This window comes from Triturus cristatus, chromosome 2_2 (assembly GCF_964204655.1).
Source record: "Triturus cristatus chromosome 2_2, aTriCri1.1, whole genome shotgun sequence".
Classification (NCBI taxonomy): Eukaryota; Metazoa; Chordata; class Amphibia; order Caudata; family Salamandridae; genus Triturus; species Triturus cristatus.
Window position 1 is genome coordinate 1,017,174,927 of NC_140582.1, and position 21,600 is coordinate 1,017,196,526.

The following is a 21,600-nucleotide window of genomic DNA, read 5'->3' on the forward strand; positions in this document are numbered from 1 at the left end:
AACTGACACGCAGCTAATGCGCACTTTATCCTCAGATTAACATCACTTGATGGAAGCCACGTTAAGCGCTCGAGAGTTGAGATGCTGTGACAATGGCAATTACAGTGGGCTTAATTGAGCTGCGAATCCAGGTTCAATAGGTTTATGAGAAATCTCACAATTAGAGCGCGGCGGCTCGTCCAATCATACTTCAGCGCCCTGTTAATGAAGTGTCTGCGCCGTGTCGCAACGCGTAGGGTTGCACATATGCTCTAGTTTTTCTTTTATCGCAACCTGCTTTCAGAGTACTATTACCGAAAGCTAATATTGTCCTTCTCGCCATATGGCCGCACGCGCCAAGCAGAAATGGACAGCGCCGAAGATTGTGTGTGATCGCCCTCTAGCGGAAAAGTGGGAGATTGTTAGATCAACCTTGGGAATGCATATTTATATAGCGCGGACATGACCCGAAGGTGCTAGAGCGCATTACAAGCGAAATAATTTGTTACATGGACGTTACAGATGGTTTGAGATGAACAAATACAACTATAAATAATTGTAAAGGTTGAAAATATAAAATGGTGGATCATTACGTATATGTACAAGAGGTATATACAGCCGTAAAAAGGTTGCGGCAGTGTAGGTTTCTGCGCCAAGAGTTGATTACAGGGTCTTGGCTAATAAATATATCGAACTTTCAGGTCCGTTTTGTCTGGAAATACTAACTAAATTGCAACTTGGCAGTGCCTAACTCTTAACTGGTTTTAGTGAGATATCTCAACCACCAATGGACGCTTGTTGTTAAAACTCTTGTCCGAAAAGTGAGGAGTTCCATTTATGTTGCCTATGTACTTTATTCTCACAACAGCATTAGTTTCAATAGGCAGGGCTATTCTATGGAAAAGGTTGGCATCATGGGGAGTAACCATAGTACTATACCGAATAATAATCTAGGGGCATATTATCAACGGCCAGCGATAATTATCGCTGGCCGTGCTTAGCGATAATAATATTATCGCAGGCTATCTCTGGAATTTATCGACCTGGTAGCGCGTTATTAACAACGCGTTTCTCCAGAGCGATAAACTTCCAGAGATAGCGAGGTTATCGCCGTTTTGCAGGGAACATCGCTGGTTTTCCAGCGATGTTCCCTGCAAAAGGGCGATAACCTTGCTGATACGACCCTGTGGTCGTATCAGCATAATCCACACCCTATGTTAGGGATGGCTAAATCAGGATTTTAGCAGATGCTAGATTTTAGGGAAAACGGCCGTTTTCGCCAAAATCTAACGTCTGCTAAAATCATGTGGGCTGCCTTGTAAATATCGCGATGTAAACATCAGCGATATTTGCAAGGTAGTCCATCCGGGGTAGCCCAGTAACGCCCACTTTGCATCTCATTGGAGATGCAAAGGGAGGCGTTGGGAAAAAGGGTGCTAACATGCGATTATGCATGTTAGCACCCTCTTGTAAATAGGGCGCTGGTTTTATCTCCGCTTTTTTGGCTTTGTAAGCCAAAAAAGCGGAGATAAAGCCCTTGTAAATATGCCCCCTAATTTCATAGTATGCCATGGTCCATAATATCGACGAGGGAAAAACGGAGCTCTGTCTATTCGATATTGACTCCAAGTGGGCTTAGACAAGGCTGCATATAGGCGCTCCTGTGTTTCTCTGTTTACATTGCTAATGTTCCCACAAGTTTTGGAAGCTTTGACTATGCACGGAGTTTTCCGCCCAAAACGTGACCACGAGGATAACCAAAGTCAATACCAGTGTTTAATTTGTAAAAGACTTAAGTGCCAGGGCACTCGTCAGGAGGCCGTTGCAGCTTGCACCACACAGTGCCTCTGCCATGCTGCCAAATATAACAACAACAGAACTACTAACCATCACCCTCCTACACTTGTGACAATTCCAACTATTCCAGACTCCCAAAGCAATAATAATGGCTTGGGCGGCAGGTAACAGTAATTTTTAATATATATTGAATTAAGAAAGTGACTGTTGTTGTGGTTATCTCTAAATTAGCTAGACAGCGCCACCTTGTGGCAGACTGTCACAAGCGCGGCTGTTGACAATTAGTTCCCGGTGCCGTGCACCGAAAACCACAGGCTCAAATTATGCACTGGCCCATACTATGTAGAGGGTACAATTCTCTTCGATGTCACTTCTATCAGACTGCATTGTGCCTTGGGCGTGTTTGCCTGATACGGTAAAAATAACTATTTATAAATCAATACAGTGAAAACAAAACAAAAATGGTGTCCCGAAGAAGATGCTGCAAGCCAGATTTTGCCAGGAGGCTCGACCATCACCAGCTAGAAATAGGAGCGAGATATTCCTATTTGGTAGTGCAAAGGGAAACTTAGAAGCTGAAAATAACCTGTTATTGTGTATCAGTGAAGGGCTATGCAAGGAAGGTGTACTCCGTATTTAATCAAACCCATATGTGTATCTGGAAATGGTGGATGGGATCTGCACAAGGTACCCGGGGTTTGCCTTGAGGTTGTACCCGGGGTTGATCAGCATTGGACCCAAATATTTAAAAATGGTGTTCACTTACTGGCAGGCGCCCTTCGTTATACAGTTAAAAGGTGGAACAACCCAGCTGCCCTTGGTATGCTAGCATACACATCATTTAGTTAAGTCTGAGCATAAATGGAAAAAAGAAGAGTATGATATTCTGTGCAGGACTACCTAGAAAAGAAGGAGGACAAATGTACTAGGACACAAACAGATATGTATGTGCCGCGTGGATCTACTTGTCAAATATTCATCCCAGGGAAACCAGGAGATGGATACTGAGATTAAGAATGGGCCAACTACCCCTTCTGGGAAGACAGGAGTGGAAGTAAAATCCAACTTCTGTTGTAAAATGTCCATCTGTTGACCTATCCTTGACCCATGTATGCTATTTTGTGAAGTAATGAAAGACCAATGTAGAAAACTAATACTTCAAACCCCCAGAAAGTAACAGATACATAGGCTGCAGTGTCTTATGTTGTATGTGATGTGTTGTGGAAAGATGGGTCTATATCACAAACTTGGAATGTGTTTTTCTTGCTTTTGAAATAATTTCTTTCTAAAAGGGTGTTGTTTGAAATTGGGTTGCTGGGGATGAATCTCCTGTTCAAGGAGCAACCACAGACCTTGTCAGGGTGAAGTCACAGGCAAACATCAAAACCTGTGCTCAACCTTTTGGTAGCTTGTCAAAGAGCAGTCAGGCTTAATTTACATGCAATGTGTAAAGTATTTATGCAGTACTATGAATAGTAAAAAATAGTTAAATAATCATACAAGAAACATCCCGCATGAATTTAGAAAAAAAAGTACAATTGAAAAAATAATTTGGCACCAAAATGACAAAAATCCAATCAGGAGAACTGGAAATATGCACTGTTAAAGATTTCAGTAACTATAGCATCAAAAAGAACAAAGCGCCAACTCTGGTTATCTGGTAGCGCCAGACCAGGTCAAAGTCATACGTTCAGGCTGACCATGATGGAGTGTGGACCAGCTACAGGGACCAAGTCAGACCGGCTGAACAGGAGTTCCTTAAATCCAGGTTGTGGAGTGATGCAAAGTCTTTGCGTTGGGTTGCACTGGCCAGCATCAAAAAGCCGTCAATGCTGGGTTTGCGATGTGAAGTTCTGCACCAAGATGCATTGCAGTGAAGTCAGTGACTATTGATGGGAGTCTGCGATGCATAGGTTCTGCATCGTTGTTGAGGAATCCAATAGGGCTTGTGAAGAATTGCATAGCAATTCGTCGGTGCTGAGGTCAAGGTGCGCTGCGGTGCTGGTAGAGCTACTGAGGCTTGCGAGGAAATGCATTGGGATGTAGCGCGCTACATCGATCTCATTCGGTTGTCGGCATCGAGAATCATCATTCTGGGTCTGGCTGGCTGAGCCCCCAAGGCAATGTGTGGTCCTGTGTCAGAGCTGCAAGAAGCTGTGGGGCGCTGGGCCTGTTGTGATCTGAAGAGTTGGGGGTCTGGTCTGAGGCCCAATATCTTTACCTGGTGCCCACTTTGAAGTAGAGGAAGCTTCTACAGGTTTTCACACCCCTGAGTTGGCAGGCATCCTTTTCCTTCCTGTCCTGGCCCCAGCTTGTCTGGCAGAGCCTTTGTTATGTGCAAGTGAGGTACGTGACATCTCTTCCTCCTCGTTAACTCAGAGTGGCCCATCCTGCCAGCACCTATCTTCCCTTTGTCTCACTGTCTGGGAGCAATATACAAAGATGAACTGCCAGCTGCACCTAGTCACGTGACCCAGGATCAGGCCGCTGGCACTAAATGTTTTTTTTTTCAAAATCATCTTTATTGGTTTTTCACAATGTGTGCATAATACAATCTGCCAGAATTATCAAACAAAACAGTACAGTGACTCTGACACTCTTGATGCCTGGTGGGGAACCAGGCTGCATTTCATATTGGTGACAGAAAGAAAAAAGACAAAGAAAACCCTGTCCAACAATTGTTCATGTCTATACATGTAAGCCACTTTGCAAACAAAAAATAAAGAAATTGACTCTCTTTTCCCATTTTCGTAATTCCACACCAAGCGATTCATAAACACAAATACAAACTCCAATCTCAATTAACCCATATACATTATGCAATTCAGGTCGTCTAGGGGCCAGGGTGGCTGTTTACATGTGGACCCCTTAAGAGAAGGGGGGTGCAGCGGGAGTGGCGAGGAGGAAAGAGGGAAGGAAGGGTGGGAGAGATAGGAGAGAGCAGGAGAAAGAGAGAGGAGGATGTAACTTATATATCGCGTTGTCGCGTGTTTGCAAGAGACGGAAATCTTGCTTGGGCAGGCTTGGACCTGCCTGGTGTGGTGGCCATCATGACTCGCACGCTGTTATGTGGTGGCATGTTCATATATGTGCCTAGCAGAAAATGCCTAGCAGATGATGCCCAATCAGGCTAATGAGGCGCTAGATGTATTCAATTTGTCTTCCACGAAAGATAAATAATCCTGCCATTGCATGGGTTTGGCCTGCGGGTGGTCTCGAGGTGCCCCTAGCATTTGTCATGTGCTCCACCACCAATGCCTTGCGAAGATCCAGAAACCATGTGCACGTGCTATGAGCTCCACTTGATTTCCATGACATTGCTATTCTACACTTTGCTAACGCCAAAGCTAAATCTAGGAATTTATTAAGGTTTTTTGTCGCAGCCGTACGCTTGGTGATGCCAAGTAGGAAATGTAGACCTAGTACGGGGATTATAATATCCGTTGCTTCCCCCAAAGTCGCCGGACCTCGTCCCAGTAGGCCCCAAGGCAAGGGCATGTCCAAACCATATGTAGGAACTTTGCGTCCGTCCTTAAGCAGTGAGGACAAACATGTTACATGCGGGACAACCTGTACAGCGTTAAGTAAGTATGGTGTAAATAATTGAACTGCGTGTATTTCAATCTAGCATTGGCAGATACAGTTTTAGGGTACTCTATACACTGCAACCACTGCTTATCACTTATGACAACTGACAATTCGGAATCCCAGTACGTCGGAAGCTTTGTCAGTACAGAGCCAGGACTAGGTCTCAGGGAGCTATCTAGTGCTGTCACCGCATGCTTGCCCTTCCCATGTGTGAGCAAGACAAACTCCAAATGGTTAGGAGAAGAAAATGCCAACAATCTAAAAGCTGCATTTTTCAGAATTGTGATTAAAAAATCTACTTTATCATTAAAGAGGGCAGACGCTGACTTTTACAAGCGAGCGTAGACTTTGACGAGTGAGCATAGACCTTGAAGTGCATTGCCACAATACTATTCAGATTTCTTTCCATTGTGCATCAATTGCTATGAGCATTATTTATCTATAAGAATACTAACAAGCGCCGACAACGTGGGCGATCACAGATTTTGTAGTAAAACTGCTATGATATTATTCAGACCTGGTTTCAATCCTTCAAACAGGATTTGTGATTCAACAAATACCTGATTTTCCAGACAAAAAATATAATCTCTATTTGAATAGATTTTTGAGGGTCAGCCATTGCAAACTCCTACAGTCCAGAAGATGGTCGAATAGACAACAGCCCATCGACCAAAACGTCGACAATCACACTTATTTTCTGTATAATGTCAATATAGGCAATATTCATTTGTTTTATTTGTGGGTCTGCCTCATCTCTACTTTGAAAAAAGTGTACACAATTGTTACTGAGAAGTACAAAAAACAACAATTCATGTATGCAACTTCCTGTTACATTGTGTGTTTAATAATCTAGTACCCCTGAATATTTTTTAATTATGATAACATTTTTTTTACTATACAACCGTGTTTTTGATATATTACTCTTTGGTAAACTCTTTCCATATTTGACATATACTGACGTTTTCCTATTTTTAAAAAAAATGAAACTAAATGAGCTGTTTATGCACAGATAATTATTCCAAAAGAAATTAATTTGCAAGCATATCATAAAAGCTTGTTTTAAGTAAAAAAGTAAAAATAATTCAAATGATTTACATAAACAAATCAGTTGTTGGCATACCTACCTGCTTATCCTATGGGAGAGGCAGGCCTTGTAGTAGTGAAAAACAAATTTAGGAGTTTTTCACCACCAGCTCACGTAAAACTTAGAAGTACATGTCCTACTTTTTAAATACATTGCACCCTGATGTATGGGCGGTTTAGTACCTACCCTATGGGTGTATTATGTATTGAAAGGTTGGGCCTGGCAAGAGGCTTACCTTGCCAGGTCGAACTGTCAGTTTAAAACTGTAAAACTGTACACACAGGTTGCAATGGCAGGCCTGAGACATGTTTAAAGGCTACCTATTTGGGTGGCACAATCAGTGCTGCAGGCCCACTGATAGCATTTATTTTACAGGCCCTGGGCACATGTAATAACACTTTACTATGCACTTACAAGTAAATCAAATAGGCCAATTGGGTGTAAGCTAATTCCACCATGTTTTAAGGAAAGAGCACAAGCACTTTAACACTGATTAGCAGCGGTGAACTGTGCAGAGCTCTAAAAACGGACAAAACAGATTTAGAAAACAGAAGGGTGAATGCAAACACGTTTGGGTATGTCTCTCCGGAAAGGGCAAAGTCCAATAATGCTGTGTCCTTTACTTTTAAATGTTTATTACGGCTTGAATTTAGCATGCACTTCTCTGAGCTATGCCTGCTGCTTGGGCCATAGCTACCAGGGGCTGAGCAGAGATTCTCTCAGAACTGTGTTTTAACATAATCAAAGTATGTTCATTTAGTTGGCAGGTTCCCCCCTCCCAAATCAATAATCCCATTTATTACAGGCAATATGCTGAGAATATATTTCCATGGTTGTGTTTGATAAATCATATTTGTCACATTTGGTGCAGCCACATTCTGTCCTTGTCACCCTATGTTGAAAATCTGGATGTTCTTGAAAATAGCATATAATCTACAATTAACTGCTGTCTTTTTAAACATGAACCCTTCCATAGCAGAAGATTAGTGACGTATTGCACTCAAGGACCCTGCTGCTGATACAGTGTTTCATGTATGCTCGAGCCACAACTTAAACAAGGCTATCCTAATCGAGCAAGAGAGTAAAACAATCTACACCACCTTTTTAATGAGTCATTTAGTACGTGGCACTTGTGAGATGCAAATAACGACCACACAATCTAAAACATAAAGATCGCGTGACATATAAAACGACATCAGAAATCTCGGAGCTGAATGCAGTGGTAGCCCCTGTAGAAGCATTACTTGTTAGGACAGCCAAAGAAAATAAACAGGAGGTCAATTTCAAAGAATCTGGCATCTGAAAAAGAATAGCTTGAAAGACATTATTTGTTTGAACTTTGCTTGTGCGACTCGTTGGTCTAGGTGCACCCCACATTGGGAGGTATGAAACTGGTCCAGGATTCCTCTTTCCTCTGTTTATCAACTTGTGAGCTTTAAGTCGTAGGGAGAGAGTCTTTCTGCATCACAGTCCTCAATTGAACTGGTGTGCGTTTCCTTCATGGATTAGTGAGAGATTATAGGCCATGATGCTGTTGCCATGGCCTGGACCTAATATCTATACGTTTGGAATGTTTGAATCCGGGGGTTGCAAAGACACTGTATTAACAGTGCATGCAGTGAACATAGACAACAGGAGCTTTCTCTGAGCTGGTTCTGAATGGGTCACGTGCTCTGCATCCCAGACAGCTAGGGTTGCCATCTGGTCATATTTTTAGCGGCAGCACAGTTATTTCGATGCCCTGGTCGGTACAAAAATAAGCAAAACTACTTAAAGCCAGTATTTTTTAGCTCTTATCTGCAGTGACGGTCGGCATTGGTAAGAGCGGTGAGTGGGGTGGGGTGGAGGGAGAAGTCGACAGACGACAGGATACATAAAATTAAATAAAAAAATATATAAAACCACTTAGTTTGCGCTCGCCCTATCGCCGAGTCGGTGAGGCAGCGAGTACAAAGTAAGTGGTTTTATTTAATTTTACCTAAATGTCGTCTGTGGACTCCCCCCACCACGCCCCGCCCCACCACCCACCGCTCTTACCTGTTCTGGCCGCGACTGCTTATTTGTACATAATTCAAGCAGCAAATATAAATAGAGGACAGTGTTCTATGCTGAGTTAAAGACCTCGGATTAATAATTGAAGTAAACAAATGCAGAAAAGTAAAGCTTGATTTGATTTTCGATTGTATTTAAAGCCCCCTGAAGTATCATGTCCAGGCCTTTGTAGACTCTTAAAACAACAGCAACTGGCCGGCATTTTTCTCTTGGAAAGGTGGCAACCCTGGAGACATCACGCAGAGATGGGGATGAAGAAGGAGGGGTGCTGGCGGCACTGTGGCAGACTCTGGCATCTTTAAATCCCAAAGGCCTGACGCTTTCAGCCACGCAAACACTGTGCTAAGGGCGGGAAGAAAAGCGTGGCCTCCAGTAAACAGACACAAAGTCAGCATCGCACAAAGCCCTCCGGCATTGTAGGATGACACGCACACGTAGACTCATAATAGACTCCCCGTGCACTCTGTTACCCGTCTACAGCAGACTGACATTTGCCTCGCAGGGTTTTCAAGCTTACTGAGGGGCTCAGCACTTCTTAGCCACGCAGACTCCCATCCCATCAAAGACCCAGGCCCTCAGATTACAATAAAGTAAATTAAGTCACTTAATTGTATTTTGTAGTCCTGCAAATCATTACTACTGTGTCAGAGCACGCAGTAGGAATGATTACTTTAGGTTTCTGTATTCCTGTCTTTCAATGATAGATTGACCTTCGGTGAGAAAGTGTATTTTTTTCAGCGGTAAAGAATACAATGCTGACTCAAGCGTTACACAGCTCGACTCTCTTATAGTACTTGGGTGCCCTATACATAAAGGTATCGGAATACCTAAGTTAGAATTCGCTTTACAAAAACTTTCATTTGTGAGTTTGAACACAGTTTTACTATTCACAAAATATGAATTTACTCTTGAAAATGATTTTACCCTTCTGTAACATTACCTCCAGATTGTTTAATTTCTTGTGTAAGTGAAGGTATTCCCAGCAGTGCATCATTGGGCAGTATAGCAATTTTTTATTACACATTTATATCTTTATGCATGGATTTTTATTGCATTTTTATTGAATTCTAGTCAGGCTTTACATGAAATGCTTAATGATAGTATGCCTTTTCTCCTAATACTTGTATTGTGTGCATATATTCGTGTGTATGTGATTTTGTGAACCAAAATAAACTACTTCGTAACGATGGTGATGCCGCTCTGGTTTTCTAGTGACTATATCTGCAGAACCCCAAAAGTTCATTCAAATGTAGTTTACTCCTTTGGGTTCTAAACTGACACAAATAAGTGTATTTAAATGTTAAAAAGTCTTGCTTGCAGAAATATGTTCTGAATCTTCAGAAGTTTTCTAGAAATTATAATGTGTGTCATTGTTTAATATCATTCTTTTCTACAGAATCTTTGGTCATATAAGTTTCCGTTCGGACTGGGAGTTGGTGAAAGTCGACTTCCGGCCATCTTTCACCCGCGAATGCACAGAGAATGACTACGAGTCCTGGGACCTCACGACACTGGAGGTATTACCCTGGAATAGTAAAAAATGGAAACTAAGACAGTACAGATTAATTTTCTTGGAGTGTGAAATGTTTACCACCAACAGCCAAGTGAGAGGTCCAAAATACCAAATATTTCTACTATTGTTCCATGGAGATCTCTAGGTGCAATTGCCTGACAGGTGTTACTAAAGTTCTGGAAGTTTTTATTGTTATTTGTCATGAATGAATCTGTTCTATCTATCTATCTATCTATCTATCTATCTATCTATCTATCTATCTATCTATCTATCTATCTATCTATCTATCTATCTATCTATCTATCTATCTATCTATCTATCTATCTATCTAAAATTGGGTTTCTGGTTGGCAGAGGTATGTACCCTGTCCAAGCAGGAACCACAATCTTAGTCAGTGTAAGTCATAAACACACCATAAATTAACCTATGCTCACACTCTGGTAGATTGGCACAGAGCAGTCAGGTTTAACCTAAGAGGTAATGTGTAAAGTATTTGTGCAACACTTCAAACAGTAATACAGCAAAAACACCACACAAAAACATACCACACCTGGTTAGAAAAATAGAGCTTAATGTAATGAGCAAAACAAGGCCAGACCAATAAAAATCCAATAAGCATAATCAGAGTTATGAATTGTTAAAGAATAAACTGAAATGTAGTGCTAAAAGCATAAAGCAACAACCGGGGCTGTCTGGTCGCACTCAACTGGGACAAATCCAAAAGCACAGCCGACCACAATGGAGCGCATGTCGGACACAGGGAGCAGCCTTGGCCCGCTGCAAAGTACCCTAATTGGGTTGTCGATGGAGCAGGGCTGGGTGAAGTCCAACTGCCTAAAATTGAACACGGACAAGATGGAAGTGCTCATCTTTGGTCGATCCCCGTCCTCCTGGGATGACTCCTGGTGGCCCTCCGCCCTCAGACCCGCACCAACCTCCACCACCCACATCAGAAACCTAGGCATCATACTGGACAGTGAACTCTCCATGAAGCGCCAGGGGAACGCGGTTACCTCCTCAAGCTTCCCCGTCCTCTGAATGCTCTGTAAGATCTTCAGGTGGATCCCACCCGGCACCTGGAAAACAGTAACACAGGCCCTCATCACTAGTCGACTGGATTATGGCAACGCACGCGATGCCGGAATCACAAACCATCTACTGATGCTACTCCAGACCATCCAAAACACAGCAGCAATACTGCATCTCCCAAAATGTTCAAGCATAATCCCCCCACCTCAGAGACCTACACTTTCTCCCAATCAAGAAGAGATGCCACTTCAAACTACTCACCCACACGTTCAAGACCCTTCGCAACATAGCACCAGCCTACATCAACCACTGACCAACCTTCCACCAGCCTACCAAACAACTCTACTCAGCCCATCTAGCCCTTGCACACATCCCACATATACATCGAATCAGAGGAGGCGGCCAATCCTTCTCCTACCTAGCTGCCAAGTCCTGGAACGACCTTCCCCTCCACCTCCATACCTCCACCACCGTTGCAGATTTCAGAAGAGCACTCAAGACCTAGCTGTTTGACGGACCTGCCCTTCCCCAGTGCCTGGATACCACCCCGGGTGATAAGATGTGCTTTGCAAATCTGATTTGAATTCAAAAATTGAATTGAATCGACAGAGGAACATCACCATGAAATATATCAATTTACATTCATTGCGTGTCCCACCTCAAATAAACATCAAGACATAATCAAGACAGTAGGTCCTTATGCACAATATCAAAACACACAATCAAAAAATGTAACTGTGCATGCCCCAGTTCTGAATTTAACAGCAACCAAGTGGTACTAAACCCATTACGCTTACCTAGCCTCTGTTTTTATGGCTTATTACCTAGGGATGACAATCCGAACATTAAATTAATTTTAAGGCTTAAAACAGGGCTCAAGCCAGTGAATTAGTTCCATGCACAATTCCATGTATGCCTATATTTTTTCTTTTGTGTAGACAAACTCCCTAGCTCTGTTAAGCTGCTGCTGATACGTTTTGAACGAAACGTCACTTTGGGATTCTCCTCAGGACCCAGACCTGTAGAACAATACGTTTTAGTTACAAATGGTATCCTGTGTCAGGATTCTTTTTGTCTGTTTCTCTTTAAACGTTGTTCATGTTGTTTCTCAACGAGGCACAGAACATTTGTGGTAGAATTGAACACAAATTCACTGCAAATCTATCTTTCCTCTCCTTCACTCTTAAATGAGATTTTTTTAAAATCAGTTATGGCGCAAGAGCCTCTGCTGCACACCAGCAGTCATTGACTTCCGTCTTGAATTTGTAACTTGCTGGTCTTCGTCGTAGAAACCCTCCTTTGGTCATTCATGCCATTACTTAAACTGCAAACTTTCTAAAAGTGCCATTTTCAGAATTAAAATTTAAAATCCGTCTTCACCAAAAAGTTATGTTTTAAAATGTTGATTCCACAGACTCCAAACTTGGGGGCTCCATCTATTCCCAATTGGAAATTACACCTATAATATGTAATAAGAGAATCACAATTTTATCCTATGGGAGGGATAGGCCTTGCAGTAGTGAAAAACGGACTTCAGAGTTTTTCACTCCTAAGGCATGTGAAGCTTAAAAGTAAGTCTTCTACTTTTCAAATACACTGCACCCTGCACTTGGGCTGTCCAGTCCTTCCCTAGGGGTGACTTACATGTATTAAAAATGTTTAAAGGGCTACTTATGTGGGTCGCACAATCCATGATACAGGCCCACTAGTAGCATTCAATTTACAGAACCTGGGCACATGTAGTGCACTTACTAGGGACTTATAAGAATTAAAAAACACAGCTTTTAGTGTAGGTGGTTTTTAAATTGTAGGTTTGAATTTTTTTGGGAAAGTGGGCATTTTCTAGGTTTACCATCCTCTGTGCCTCTGCCTGCCTGTGGATTCAGCGTCTGGTTTGGACTGACAGCTGGGTTGTTTGTGTATTCAGTCTAGACAGTCACACAAAGGGAGCTGCGGTTTGCCCTTCATATCCTGATGGGCCTTCCTGAGCTAGAGTGTTGGGATGAGTCGTCACATTCACCTGAATAGGGCTGTGCCTGGCCTCTCACAATTCTGTCTCCACCCCCTTGGAGTGTGTCTGGAGCCAAGACTGGGCAAGGCAGGAACTGTGTGCTACAAAGACAATCCTTTGAAGAATGCCAACTTCAAAGGCCAAACGGGGTATAAGTATTGGACCTAAAACTCCAGACTTTTAGAACACTTCTGGACTGAGGACTCTGCCAAGAAGAAAGGGGTGAAGAACTGTCAGGAGGTGCCCCTATGCTGAGTGTTGCTTTGCTAAGTCGGCCTGCAGTTGCTGCTTATGGCTTTGGGCAGTGAAAGGACTGGACTTTGCTTTCTTGTTTCCTGCTTTCCCAATGTTCTTCAAGGGTTTGTGTGTGCTTGCCTCCTGTTGGAAGTTTCCATCTGCAGCACCTGGACTTAACTGCTAGGAGTCCTGATTTCCAAGTGGTGCCAATTCAAATTCCTGGGCTTTTGCAATTGGGTGGCTGGTGCTTCAACACAAGGAAAGCAACATTGATACCGTCAGCGACACCACTGCCTGCACAGGAGCCGAGGGCCCTGCTCATGGAGTGCATGATAAACCACCCGACTCACCCCGCAGCCCTGGTGTAGCCGACGCCATCAACCTTATTGACTCCAAAATCCTCATCAAGGCCATTTCTTGCACCGTAGCCAAGGGCACCACTTCCGGCGTGCACGATGCACTGCCCCAACTCACACTGCAGCTCGAGCTCTCAGATGCTTTGTGTTGACACCTGTCGACACCAGTTTCTCCATCGCATCATCGCAGAGCCGATAACCGACATGGGTGACTTCCCAAACTCATCAACACCGCACCGCTGTATAGAATCAATACCTCACCGCCAACACCGCTTCACTTCCCCAGCACAGCAACGACTAAACGCCTTGCCTCCTCTGTGGTGTGGCTAGAAGGAACCAATGCCACCTCAGCCCATCAATGCCTCACCTCCGTGATGGCGTGCAACGTCTTTTGACTTCATAATTTTCCAAGGTATTGTTACTTGGAGGTCCGTGTGACTCCGTGGCCTGCCCACGCACCACAAGGTTAGTGCTGTACTGTGGATTCATACCTGTCACGACGTTGAGATAGCCCCGGTTAGAGCTATTGTCTTCTGAGAGCTATATTTTTACCATAAACCTTTACAAAGTGATATCTTGAGTTATGTATGTTGGATTTTTGTCATTTTGGTTTTGTTTAGAGAGATTGTTTAATTTATTAACTGGTGTGGTGTCTATTTGTAGTGTTCTCACTCTGTTAGTGTGTGTGTTATGTATAAATCCTTTATCCATTGACTCTGAGATAAGCCTGACTGCTCATGCCAAGCTGCCAAGGAGGTGAGCAGGGGTCATCTTGGGTGTGTAACTCCCTTACCCATATTGGAAGAAAGGGTCCCTACTTGGACAGGGTGCAAGCCACTGCCAACTAGAGACCCTTATTTCTAACAGTGAGCACGAATGGCTGCTCATGCTTTCTATTCATGTTCTTTTGCATATAGCACTATTTCGTAGTGCAAAATGCATTCTTACACCCATTATGGATGCGAGGAGGCATTAATGCACTAAAAAATGGGCGCAAAATGCAGAATTACTCTTTCCCGTAATTAATCGTAATCTTGCGGAATTCTCAGGTAATTACATGTTATTCTGCTACACTAAATTGCACGAGTTACACATATTCCTAGGTTTTAGCTCTGGATTCAGTCTCTTTTATGGGAGTCAAAATTATCTAGTGGCACAAGGCTGGATGCAGTAAGCAGACAGGGCTCTACAAGGCTGAAACATTTGCCATGATGTCCAACTGAACTACATTTCAGCACTGCAAAAGCTCTGAGTGGAATGAACCTGGTTTTCTTGCCTGCCTTAGGTGTAGCCTTCCTGGGCAAGTCTCATTACCTTGTCCTGGTTGTCTGTAGGTAGAAAAAACTACTAACACTTTTCTCCAACTGCTGGGAAAGTTCCTCCGGGTCATTCCTGGAGGGTCAGCTTTCAGGTCAGGCTCCTAGGCACCAGCTCTCCTCTAGCCAGGTCTTCTGCATGTCCAGTCCTTTGTGGTCAGCTGGGACCTCTTATAGACCGTAGTCTTTCTTCTTTTTGTGTGCCTGAAGCAGCCAAGCAGGAGGTCAACCCCTTGAGCCTTGTAGAACAGTTCAAGTCCCTGGGTGTCAGCAGGATACAGGAGTTCTTCAGGCTTAGGTGAGTCCTCTTCTTCCAGCAGGAGTGGGGCCTCATCTTCAGAGCAGTCTTCCCAGCTGCACAGATATTTTAAGGGGGTGGTAGTTGAGTTATCAGATTTATCCTGTGCACTAGCCAGTGATTAGAGAAATTTTACTCCCAATAATACTTCCTCGCACTTCCCATCTCCTTTTGCACCACTTCTTTTTCTCCTCCTGTAAAATTACCCAGGAGCCCCTTGTTTTCAAGATCATAGAAATTGGTTGTACTAGACAGGCCTGTTTTAAGCTCCTCAGGTACTCCCCTAATTAGATAAGATTGCATCCAACCTGACAGGTCAAAGCAGGTTCTCGTCCACATTTTCGAAAAAAGCCTGACTGTCTAATAGGGTCTTGGGAATAAACAGGAGAATCCCGCCCTGGCATCTCAAAGTGAAAAGAGGTAGTGTTGAAGCTGCCAACTGTTCCTGTCCACTCTCAGATAGCTAATCTCTCCATAGTTGTTAGCAGTTATCACCTATGCGTGAGTGGCAGAGTGGCAAAACTAGTTTTTGACCAACTTTAGCTTAGGCTGCCCAAAGTACATTTTTAAAAAGTTAATTTTTCAAAAATCTGATTGCACCATTAAATCTGTTTTTAAAAATTATGTAAGAAGTGACTTTAAAGCATTTGTCTAGCATATTCCCTACTGGAGAGAGAAAATAAAGATTTAAATCCCATCTAGGCCTGTTTAGGGAAAAGTCTTGCACATCTTACACAGATTCTGGATTTTATTTCACCATGAGAGCACACTAACTCTGGTATAAAATGTACCCAATGTTTGTACCGTATCAGCCTGCTATGTGGGCTTATAAGGAACTCTCTAAGGCAGATGTTTAAATATATAAAAATAGACTTTTCTTTCATGGCTAAGGCATTTTCCATGTCATGTGTTACTGCAGGGCATTGAACAGCACTGACTGGCATCCCAGTCAGAGCACAGTGGTGCTTCTGGCAGGCACATTCATTTGCCATACATATGGGTGTAAATGCACACTGCACCTTTGACATTTGACCTTCTATACATGTATAGGGAAGTTAAAGAGGCCAAAAAGGGACTTCCAATGCACAGCAGATATTTTAGGGGAAACACAGGCACTTGTTTAATGCTGTTTAGCTGTGGTAAAATGCATAGAGTCCTAATGTCAGCAAAACAAGACAGGCAAAAATTAGGGGATGACAACAAAAGTGGGTTCCTTTCGTACACAATTCATTGGGAATATTAGCTGTGCCAAATCACCTAGGTGAATTTTTTTATAACCTTTGACTGAGTTTGTAAAATAGCATTCCAACTGACTTTCACTCAACCAGGCGCACATCAGAATTCTATGACATCACTCACACTATGGCTGAGCAGCAGGGAACAGAATACAAATGGAGAAATACATATCAAGAGGAGCAGGTTGCCACATTTTGTTTTGAAGCCCTGAGGATGTGTAGCTCTTGTTTTTGAATATCAGCCTCTGGCGGACAAGGTGTCAACCGACAGTATTAACAGTAGTATTAACTCCAGCATCATGGGCATATCTTTAGCATAGTAGCAGTTAGGAACACATCTTTCAGGAGTAAAGTACATATGTTTATAATACTATGAGAATGTCATTTCTTACTTGCTTCCTGCATCAGTCAAAAGGTTAGGATTTTCAAACACTACCAACCCTAAGGTTTTATCATATTGCAGTTAACAAAACAAATGGAGTCATACTGTTGCATTGCTTTTTACATCTAATATACACTTTCTTTATTTAAGAAAGAAGTAGGACATCTTAAGCTGTTAGCTGAATCCAACCTAAGCATTTATACAGCATAGGAACTGAGGAGGAGCGGTGGCTAAACTCATTTAGAGATGCCAGATACTCACTAGATCAAGGCTGGGAACACACATACTGAAAACAACCAACAATTCTACTTATAATTTTTCCTCAAAGTTTTATTATAACTCCAAAGCAGAGGTGTCCAACGTAGGCCCAGGAGAACTGAATCCATGAGAGATTTTATGAATAATCTCTGAATTTGTAAACTTGTTTCATTCAGTTTCATTGAATGCAAATCTATTTTATGTGGCTATGCCAAAATTGTCAAAGTTCCTGCCCTCCTGTACCTATGATACCACCATTGAAACGGTAAATCTTGTGGACAAGGGTTGCTGTAACGCTCATACTTGTGCATTTGCTGTGGGTTTCTGGACTCTTTTATAGCAAGGGTAACATCAAACATGACTTTTATGTTAAAGGATTTATATATTTTCCCTAGTCACCATGCATTCTGGTATTTTACTTAACATTTCTCACATTCTTCTCTTGTTTAGGGTGATCACTGCATCATGGGTCAGCAGAGGAGCTTCCGGAAAAGAAAAGCATCCTCCTGGTGTATAAAAGGGAAGAGCTTCACATCTGTCCTCACCTCCAAGATCTGTCAGTGTGCTGACTCGGACTTCATGTGGTAAGAATGTGCTTCTGTGGGAGGGATGCAGTTGTGACGTTTATTATTCCCACCACCTGTGGCCTTATGTTGCTTTCTGAAAACCTTTCAGTGAGCCAAGACATGGTTATACATTCTTTAGTAAATATGAACCCCAGAAAGAAGTTAATTGTGTGATTGACATTATGGAAACTACATATCCACATCAGTGCTTAGTTTGGAAAACAATAAGGGGTATATTTACAAGAGGATAGCGCCACGAGAACGTCACTTTTAACAAGGTTCTGGTGGTGCTATGCCCTTCTCCATATTTACAGAGCTGTATTAAGCCACGTTTTGTGGCTTAACGCGGCATTGTAAATATGGCCCCTTTACACGCAACGTGAAAGGAGCGTGCAATGGGTGTGGCTGTGGCCGTTCCACCGCAACACCCATGACTTTTTTACCCTGCCCCAGATTTGCAAGGATGTGTAAATCTGAGGCAACGCCAAAATCTAATGCCATGCAATAGCAGGCGAGAAAAACGCCATTAATGATTGTTAATGTGCAGAAAGGTGTCTCTTTCTGCACATAAACAATCATTAAATAATGCTGATTTGCTACTTCTATGTGTGCTGTGTTCTGCAGCGTACCTAAAAGTTACAAATCACTATTATTGATTAAGAGACACCTTCCTGAACATAAGCAAACATTCCTTGCAGTGCAGGCTGCTTTGCACTATGGTGCAAGGATGCCTGCGTTGGCGCTGGGCAACTCATTTTAGCGCCAACACTAGGGAAAACACAGGGGTGTGCCGTATTGTAATATAGCGTATCTGAGTTTTGGAAATGTAGGAGCGTGGCACTGCTAAATTTGGCGCAGCTCTGTGCTCTGACACTTCCTTGTAAATATGCCCCTAAGTGTCAGAACCCAAAGGCGCTATTGAGTGTAGGTGTGCTGAAGTCTAAGGCTGTGTAGTCTTCATTCCACCTCGTGACTCTTTAAGTTCACCACCAGATCCTCCCTGCACCTTTATCTCCCTCTTGCAAATTCTTTTTCAACCCTGCTTCTCCCTTTGTGGTGGTTTCTCCTTTCTTCTCTTCCTCCCCCTTTCTCATGCCCTGGGTCAAAGTCTGAGGAGGATAAAAAAGTGTGGGTGCACAGAAATGACTGCTGGAGGCTCAAATTTAGCATGTTTCAGAGATTTGAGGAATAGTAACTGGTATGGATATAACTGGCAAACTCTGCTACCAGCAAAATGCCTGATAACTTCTGGAATTGTTTATAATGGCATTGAAGTGAAAAAATGGCTGGTAATAATATTGGCTATATACACAAATGAGTAAGACTGGATTTAAAATTCTAAAAGTACCGACCATACTATGTGTTGCAAAGATTCCTTTGGCACAAAGATTAGCAAAGTTAAATATTTGCTGTGTTGCCTTGGTCATTGTTAAGGTGTTTTATGAAGAGTGTCTCACTTATGAATAAGAAGTATTTTTTTAGCAGAAGACGTTGTTTCTATGAATAATCACATCAAAATGCAGTGAATTAGTCCTTTCCTCTTGATTTTTTTATTTGGATTCAGTAACACGCATTTGAGGCTGTCTTTAAGTTAAAGGATGCATTGCCACCATTATTCCAGGGTCCAATTCAAGCTGTTGACAGGAGAAACCCCTGCCTTTGTCTGTAAGGATAACCATGTGTCAGCAGCCGTCCCCCAATTAGGGCGGAGGAGCGTTGCCCCCCTGCTGCCAGTGCAGCAAAAGTGAAAAATAAAACGGGAATAAAATAAATTAGTATTTTATTTTTCACTGCTCCCAGCCTGAGCAGTGTTTGGGGGCGGGGCATTACTGCTGACTGGCAGCAGGTGCTGGTTCTCACTCCACCAGTTTACACTGTGCAAGTCACTTTGGCCAGCCGTTGCCAGTCTGACATGTGTAGTGTAAACCTGTCCAACTAGCTGTCTTAGACTGCTGGGTGGAGAGCAGGCACAGGCCTGCTGGAGCGTTGAGGCAGCCCGCTGCAGCCAATCCTGCTGCCGCTCTCATGCTGCTCATCTGCAGCATGAGAGCAGCGTCAGGCTCTGCAGAAGGGGGTTGCCTGAGGCTCCATAAAGTGCTGTTGCACTGACTCTCAAAGAAAGAAAAATACACAAAGGGCAAACACGGGTAGGTACATCTTACATTTTTTTAAATTATCTTATTGCCCCCCCCCATCAGTTTAACTCACAGTCCCCCCTATGCCCCTCCAGTGTTGAGGATCATCGCCCACCACTGCATGTGTTTCATACTGCTACAGAAACAAAAGACTATTGCTTCAAAAGCCAACAACCTTTCTACACTTATCACTCGTCTGAGGTTTTCACCGCCAGGCCTCTGTTGTCAGATTCAGCCGAGGCATTAGTCAATCAATCAATCAATCACTGCATTTGTAAAGCGCGCTACATACACGAGAGGGTCTCAAGGCGCTGGGGAGGGGGGGTGCTACTGGTCGAAGAGCCAGGTCTTGAGGAGTCTTCTGAAGGCCAGCAGGTCCTGGGTCTGTCGTAGGATGGTGGGGAGAGTGTTCCAGGTCTTGGCGGCGAGGTAGGAGAAGGATCTGCCGCTGGCGGTGGTTTTTCGGATGCGAGGGACTGTGGCGAGGGCGAGGTTGGCTGAGCCGAGGCTTCGGGTGGGGGTGTGGAAGCTGAGTCCGTTGTTGAGGTAGGTGGGTCCGGTGTTGTGCAGTGCTTTGTGTGCGTGGATCAGGAGCTTGAAGGTGATCCTTTTGTTGACGGGGAGCCAGTGCAGGCCTCTCAGGTGGAGTGTGATGTGGCTGCAGCGGGGGACGTCGAGGATGAGTCGGGCCGAGGCGTTCTGGATGCGTTGGAGTCGTCTCAGGAGCTTGTTTGTAGTTCCTGAGTAGAGGGCGTTCCCGTAGTCGAGTCTGTTGGTGATGAGGGCCTGGGTAACGGTTTTTCTCGTGTCGAGGGGGATCCATTTGAAGGGCTCTAGGAGTCTCCTGATGGTCCTCACAAATGTAATGGAACAGTATCATATTGGAGCACGTGCATTTCACTTCTTACCCCTGGCAGTGCCTCAATGTGCTTGAGAGCCCTTTTGAAAGTGTGTGGTAGGAAGGGTATTGGATATTGGAGACGTTGGTTGAGTTGCAGGAGGTTTCAAAGACATGTTCCAAACATGGTGTGGCATGCAGAAAAATAAGTACCAGGGTCTGAGGTGTTCCTCAGTAGGCTTCAGTGGTTGGCACTACCCACTGTTCCTGTCAGCACTGTCAGATGCTGAGTGTGATGTTTTGAACTATTCCAGGTCACCTCAAGCTGAAAGCATAGCATGGACCCACCGCCTAAATAATTGTTTTTGAAGCACATTGAACACTTCAGTGATTAATACTGCTCAAATATAGACAGGCAGCGCCATCATGTGGTAGGCTCTCAAAGAAGTGCTGGTGTTTCGCAATAAGTGCCGGGGCCAATCACCGGCAAACACTAGCACAAATTAAGCACTGAGCATATGTCACTAATCCAAACAGTGAAGTGTTTCGGAGCGAGAAACAGCCCACAGTATAATGAACAGTAGTGACAAAAATCCTTGACATGGGTTTCTCAAAATCGCCACAGTTTAATGGAATATGAGTGTTTTGTACTACACAACAACAGTAAAACGCTGCTCTGCTGCCAATTTTAGACATTTTAGTTAAATTACATTGTCAGTGAAAGTGTTTCACAAAATATGGTACCAAAGAAATTACCACAATCTAAACTCTTCACTTGTTTATTTGAATAATTAAAGTTGTACTAATTCTAGTGGCAATGTGTACAAACTGGGTACCCACAAATCCAATTGGTGGGGATTTCTTGCAGATATGCACTACATATTTATAATGTGCATTTGCCCAAAAAGGGGAAGTGATGCCTTGAA

The 21,600-nt window shown here is 43.4% G+C and overlaps 1 protein-coding gene across 5 annotated transcripts in view; it reads left to right on the forward strand.

Annotated features, from left to right (window-relative positions):
• The window catches only part of SORCS2 (sortilin related VPS10 domain containing receptor 2), a 2,262,720-nt gene that overhangs the window by 2,008,988 nt on the left and 232,132 nt on the right, over positions 1-21,600 (forward strand). For all 5 annotated transcript variants that reach the window (XM_085642460.1, XM_085642463.1, XM_085642464.1 and 2 more), the window contains exons 15-16: positions 9,897-10,017; positions 17,586-17,719. In XM_085642460.1, the coding sequence (XP_085498586.1) occupies positions 9,897-10,017; positions 17,586-17,719 (255 nt within the window). The remainder of the gene's footprint in view (positions 1-9,896; positions 10,018-17,585; positions 17,720-21,600) is intronic.